The sequence below is a fragment of the Marmota monax genome, unplaced genomic scaffold, assembly GCF_021218885.2.
Source record: "Marmota monax isolate L192 unplaced genomic scaffold, Marmota_monax_Labrador192_F-V1.1 WCK01_AAM20220418_F8-fsc00127, whole genome shotgun sequence".
Taxonomy (NCBI): domain Eukaryota; kingdom Metazoa; phylum Chordata; class Mammalia; order Rodentia; family Sciuridae; genus Marmota; species Marmota monax.
Genome location: NW_026692894.1, coordinates 4,516,233 through 4,522,232, shown reverse-complemented (window position 1 = coordinate 4,522,232; position 6,000 = coordinate 4,516,233). Strand labels below are relative to the sequence as shown.

The window sequence follows — 6,000 nt, the reverse complement described above, 5'->3', positions numbered from 1 at the left end:
CCTAGGGACAGGAATTCCTTTCACAGCTCCCAGGGGACAAAGGGACTGGAATTACCCCACCCATCTCAGCCCCACCCCTACAAACTTATCGTCCTTCGCTGACCCTGTGGGGAGGGGGGCATGGCCCACTGGACAGGGTTTTGTAGGGCTTTGCCCTTCACGCCCGCCCCTGGCCGCAGCACCCTGTCAGACCAAACACATCAGAGACGAGGCTCTGCTCCCACTTTCGGTGGCCTCGAGGGGGCCACGGAACCACCGAGGCAGGCTTCTCCTCTGCCGCGCCCCCCTGTCTGAGTCCCAGCTGGGGCTGAGGTTAGGTGGGGACTGTGCTCTCAGGAGTCCAGTTGCTGGTGGGGGTGGGGATGGGGTGGGTGGGGAAGGTGTCAGTCTCCACACTGCGCAGGCCCAAGACCCTCTGCTGGGTCCCTTCCATGGGGGCACAGTGAGGAGGGGATATGACGTCAGGACCTGGGGTGACTGGGGTCTCCCCCTTCCAGCCCCCACTCTGAGAACAGCTGCAGGCAGCAGGTGCCCCACCTTCTCTGTCATCTTCTAGGCAAAGGACAGTCACGGAGCTCACAAAGTCCCACCTGGCCCTCCTCTGACCCCTGCCTCCTCCGTCCTGAGGAGTCCCAGAGTCTGGCCAAGGGCAGGGCTCCCTGTCCGCCCACTCTTCTGGCAAAGCCACCAGGTTGGAGTCTGGCCTTGAGTTGGGGGACAGCAGGGAGGGTCAGAAATACACCACAAGTGCAGCCAGGACAAGGCCAGCGTCGCGCCACGGTCCCTGGGGTGGCGGACGCCATTTGGGCAAGTCCCCTGTCTCCACATAGAGAAGGTGCTGGCAGGTCTGATAGAAACTTGTGCTTTAATAGATCTCTGTGTGTGAGTGTGAACGGGTGAGTGTGTGCGTGTGTCGAACAGCCGTCTCCAGGGCCTCAGCGCCGGGCTTCAGGTCCTTGTTTTCTGTTCGTCCTCGCAGCCAACGCAGGCCCCCTCCCTGGCGAGCCGGCCCTGCCCCTGGGCACCCCGGCGGGCGGGGGTCAGTCTTTGGTACGATGTGGACACTTTGGTGTGCCGGGGGCGGGGTGGGGGGCCACGCAGCTCTCATCATCTCTGCATCGCCAACAGGAAGATGACCACGGGCCCCCAGAGCTGTGGGCTGGACCGGTAGGGAGCTCTGCTGCCCGGCATCACCACCACTGTGACAGGAGACAGAGGAGACAGGCCAGGAGCTTCCGTCAGCTCCAGCAAGGGCAGGAGAGGAGACAGGCTGGCTGAGGGAGGGCGCCACAGCCCTGCCCCATCTCTTTGGAGGCCCTTGAGGGTGGGCACTCAATGCAGATGTGAGGTGGCATGGCTCAAGGGTGCACAGCTTGGGGGCTCATGCTCACTAAGACACAGAGCAATTTACCACACCTCAGTGGGCCTCAGTTTCCTTATCTGTAAAATGGGCCTCCAAGTTCAAGTGTGGCTGTGAGGTTTAAGTGGAACATGCACATATGGGTTTCTGTACCTCGCCTGGTACATAGTAATCCCTCAATCAACTGGAACTGTTAGAATTGGCAACACCTGGCCCCCAGAAGGCACAGGTCACACCTGGAGCCACAGTACTCTGGGGCTCAGACCCAGGCACCGGAGGTACAGTAAGGAATTCAGTAAGTTCCAAGGAGGGCAGGACCCAGGGCTTCCAGCCCAAGTCAGGGGGGGGCCAAGATGGGTGCACCTGCACACCGGCACACTGAGCTCCATTCAGACCAACACCCTCCCCCAGCAGATGGATGCCCCCCCGACGGCACCCACAGCCTCGGCTCCCCCGCCCCCTTCCCATCATGCACCTTTATTGGGATCCATTTGCTTCTGGGGACACTCTCCTTTCTTCAGTGTGACATCGTCTATGGCAATATCCCCCAGGTAGCCGGAGCCTCGAACCCCCTCAAAAATAATCTGGGGGGATTAGAGAGCAGAGAACAGGAGATGGGGATCTTCTAGGCCCCAGGGACCCCCGCCCGACCCCTTCCCCTCAAGGGGAGCCCCACAGCCTGCCTGCTTTCCTCCTTGGAGCCCCGGGACCGAGCACCAGGACAACCTGAGTGCTTCCTGTCCAGGCGACCCCAAGCCTGGGAGAGCCTCTGGGCCCCATGGACTCACCTGGAAGGGCCCACTGGGGTTGATGGGCACATGTGCCTGCTGCCACACGTTGCCCTTATTGCCACTGAGGGACCAGGCGTGTGTGTCCAGAGCCCCTTTGTTCCGGGATCTCACAAGGAGGTTGAGGGAGCCTGTGGCGGGTGACAAGAGCGGGGGTCAGTGGGGTCAGCAATGACATCCTTACCTGCCTGCACTCACCAAGCCACCCACACGGCTGCCCCTGAGGGATGGGACCTTCTCCCTGTCCCCACACCTGGTGCAACTTGTCATTGCCATGGTGAGCAGGGGACCACAGCCAGAAGAGAGGACGGTGGCAGTTCGTATCTCTCCTTCCCTGTCAATCAACCAACCTGACCACACACACCACCCGTCCCCTCTAGACAGGAGCGGTCCCGGGCAGCGGGACCTCTGTCTTAGCACAGAGCAGACCTTCCCAACAGCACAGTCGCACACCACAGCCATACGCGATTCTGAACATGGAGCAGGGCACTTAAACTTTTTAATACTGATTTAAAAATATTTGTACATGGTGAATAAAGGTGGCCCTTCCAAACCATGACTTCTCTAATGCTGACGCCTGCTTGGAGCAAAGGTTTAAAGCAAACATTGATCTAAAGAAAAATATTAGGTCCCACGCTTCATAGTGATAACTGAGAGTGAGATCTCGGAGGCATTAGCTGGGAGGCGCTGAGCCATCTGCCCACAGTCTCAGGGATCTGCAATCCTAGGGGTGCTGAGGGGCGCTAGAGAGAAGGAGGGGTCACGGCTGGGCTCAGAGCACTCAGGCAATGCCAATGTCCTCTCCCGTCTCTTTGTAGCCCACCTCGAGCCCCCAGTGACATGAAAGACCTGGCTCCAAGGGAAGAGGAATCAATCTTAGATGGCGCCTGGTGGCTGGCATTTCCATGGCACTACCCACAGACAAAGCCACACCATCTGTGACACCAGATAGACCTACCCCCCAGTGGGGGGAGCCACCAAATGTTACCTGCCTGGATTGAAAAGAGTTGGCTGGGACCAAGGAGTGCCGGCGAGACACAAGGTCTGGGGACAGCTGGTGCCCAGAGCTGCCAGGCACTATGGAAGGGGGGCGGGGAGGGGAGAGACCAAGACAGTGAGAAACACCCCTCCCCAGCAGGAGAGTCAGGCCCGAGGAGCACCCAGCAAAACGGGTGTCATGCTGACATTGGCAGGACTCAAGGCCCAATGTCCTTTAGGGTCCTTACTAGCCCCAAAGGGACCACTCCGTCTTCCCTGCTTAGACATCTGTCCCCACCCCCTGGTTCCTTCCTCCTCCACCACGGGCACCCAGGGACCTGAAGGGGAAGGCTGCTTTTTCACTGCTTAAACAAAAAAACAAAACAAAACAAAACAAATTTCTGTCCCCTTCTCTGTGCGCTCCATCAGGAACAAGGTCTGCTCTGTGCAGGGGCTTCCTGACATCCCCTCACAGGGGTCAGCCAGAGCCCAAGACCCTCCACCTCTCTTACGAGTGAATTGCTCATACCTTCCTCCCTGTCTTCCTCGCCACCTCCAGAGTCATAACATGCTGAGTCAGGGTACACTCTGGCTTGCCCATCCCGGCCTTTCCCTCTGCTTAAGATGCCCTCCCCCACCAGGTCCCCCTGACCAAATCCTTCTTGATCTGTCTGCAAGATGTCTCTGAAATGCCTCTTCCTCCAGGAAGTCTTCCTAGGCTTCAGCTGGGAGCCTACGATCCTACCCATAAACCCTGAGTCCATCAGCCACGGCTCCCCACGCAGGCCACTGTCCACTCTGTGAGATGGCAATCCTGGGGAGCCAGGGCCTCTTCCCTATCCAAGTCCTTGAGGGAATGTGGTCGGGGCCAAATGCCTATCAGTGCTCAGTAATTAAATGTTGAATGAAGAACTTCCATGACTGTCATCAGGGTTTTCATAGGATCTCAGGGTTGGAAGTCACCCGGGGTCTCACCAAGCCCCAGCCTCACTGTCATTCATTCATTCATTTAACTCACTGAGCACTTGCATGTGCCAGAGAATGTTCCAGGCACTAGAACAAGACAAAGATCCCTGCTTTCGTGGACCTCATGTTCTCCTGATGGTAAACAGGGAAATAACATAGGGAAAAGGAGAGCTCTTTTAGGTGGGACAGTCCAGGACCTCTTTGAGGACACCCGAGTGAAGGGAGGGAACAGTGTTGCAGACTCGGGGGTGGGGCATCACGAGCAAAGGCCTCCAAACCAGGAAGGTGCCTCAAGTTTGTAAAGAAAAGCAGGGAGCCCCCTGTGCCAGAGCCAAGTGCAGCAAATAAGGTCAGAGGAGCAGGCAGGGGCTGGAGCAGCCGTGGAAGATCTGGAGAAGATGTGGGGAAGTTTCAGAGGGCCCTGAGCAGGGAGTAACGTGATTTAGGACAGCAGTCCCCTCCACAGCATCCCTTCAGGACAGCTCTCCTGTCCAGGGACCGGCTGCTCAAGACAGCAGCATCTCCCCAAGAGAGCACACTCCTTGGCTGGGCAGAGTGGATGCTTCTAAGGTCCTCCTTTGGTGGGACTCAAATCTGCCTCTTGGAAGCTTTAGCAAGATCTGTCTGTCACACAGACTGTCCCTTCAGGCTTTCTGTCTCCCTGTTCATAAGACCAGATCCTCCAGACCCTTACTGGACCAAACACACTCCTCCTGGTGCTGGTCTGCCCCTCCTGAGTGGACAGTGACCAAGTGTCCCAATAGACCCGACACAGAGGGGATGTGAGGATGGAACTGGGAGGGGCCGGGGCAAGCCAGAATGAACTGGCACCTCTAACTGGGGAAGCCGAATGGAGACCAGAGGGGTGGGCAGGCAGGGCTGAGCCATCCTGGTCCCCCACCTCACTACTCCAGAGAAAACTTCCCCCAAAGTTCACACTCATCCGTGGGCAAACTGGTTTGTGTGGGTGACCCGGGGCCCCCTGTGAGTGCAGAACCTCCCACCCCACCCATTCTGCTTCATCAGCCCCCCTTGACCCATGGCTCCACCCTGGAGGTCTATGCTTGCTCAAAGTCATTCCTCTACTAAGAGCAGAGGAAAACGACTAGAAGCTCTCTGTGGACTGATAAAGAGTGATCACCAAGAGCAGGTGAGCACAGGGCAGTGCACAGAAGGGGAAGGGGTGTGTGTGTGTATGTGTGTGTGTGCGCGCATGCTGCCTTCTTAAGGCATAATGATTGTCTCTGGGGAAGGGCTCTGGGTGGCAGAGGACTGGGAGGGACATCTTCATTATGTACCCTTTTTGAATCGTTTGAACTGGGGGAAATACATGCCCTTTCCCAGACCTAAACAAAATTTTAACAATCATCATTTCCTCAGCAGAACCTCTAAGGGCCAAGCCCCAAGATGGGTCAGGTGTCCCTGTGACCAAGCTGAATTGGCCCCACTGGGTCCACTGCAACGGTGGTCCCTAACTTCTCTCTGATGCCATTAGTTGTTTGATGTCAGTCTCTCTCTCTCTCTCCCCCTGGGCTGTAGGTGACAAGAAGACAGGAAACTCATCCATCTCCTGCCCGGTAGCACCTGATACCCACAGAGCCAGCATTGGCTGAACTGATGAGCTCATGGATTAAAGTGACACCCCTATTAATGCCATCTCTTCCCGAACAGCGTTCCTTAAGTTTACTCTCACACTCAGGAAGCAAGACTTCCTCTCAGGTCTCATAAAGAAGCACCCTTCCAATCCCAAGTTTAGGACTTGGGGAAGTCAGTCCCACATGGGGGGCTGTGCCGTGTGGTCCTGGGCAAATGCTTAACTTCTCTGAGTTGTACGGACATCCCTGGCATCTGGCAGGCCCGCAGTATATGCCAATGCGCGGTTGTTCCTCCATCCCCTGCACAACTTCC

At 57.1% G+C, this 6,000-nt stretch overlaps 1 protein-coding gene across 2 annotated transcripts in view; it reads right to left on the bottom strand.

Moving 5' to 3' along the window:
• Positions 1-846: 846 nt before the first annotated feature.
• The window catches only part of Mdga1 (MAM domain containing glycosylphosphatidylinositol anchor 1), a 53,473-nt gene continuing 48,319 nt past the window's right edge, over positions 847-6,000 (bottom strand). For both annotated transcript variants that reach the window (XM_046450761.2, XM_046450760.2), the window contains exons 15-17: positions 2,149-2,279; positions 1,836-1,944; positions 847-1,199 (exon numbers count right to left, since the gene is read on the bottom strand). In XM_046450761.2, the coding sequence (XP_046306717.1) occupies positions 1,108-1,199; positions 1,836-1,944; positions 2,149-2,279 (332 nt within the window). In that variant the 3' untranslated portion in view covers positions 847-1,107. The remainder of the gene's footprint in view (positions 1,200-1,835; positions 1,945-2,148; positions 2,280-6,000) is intronic.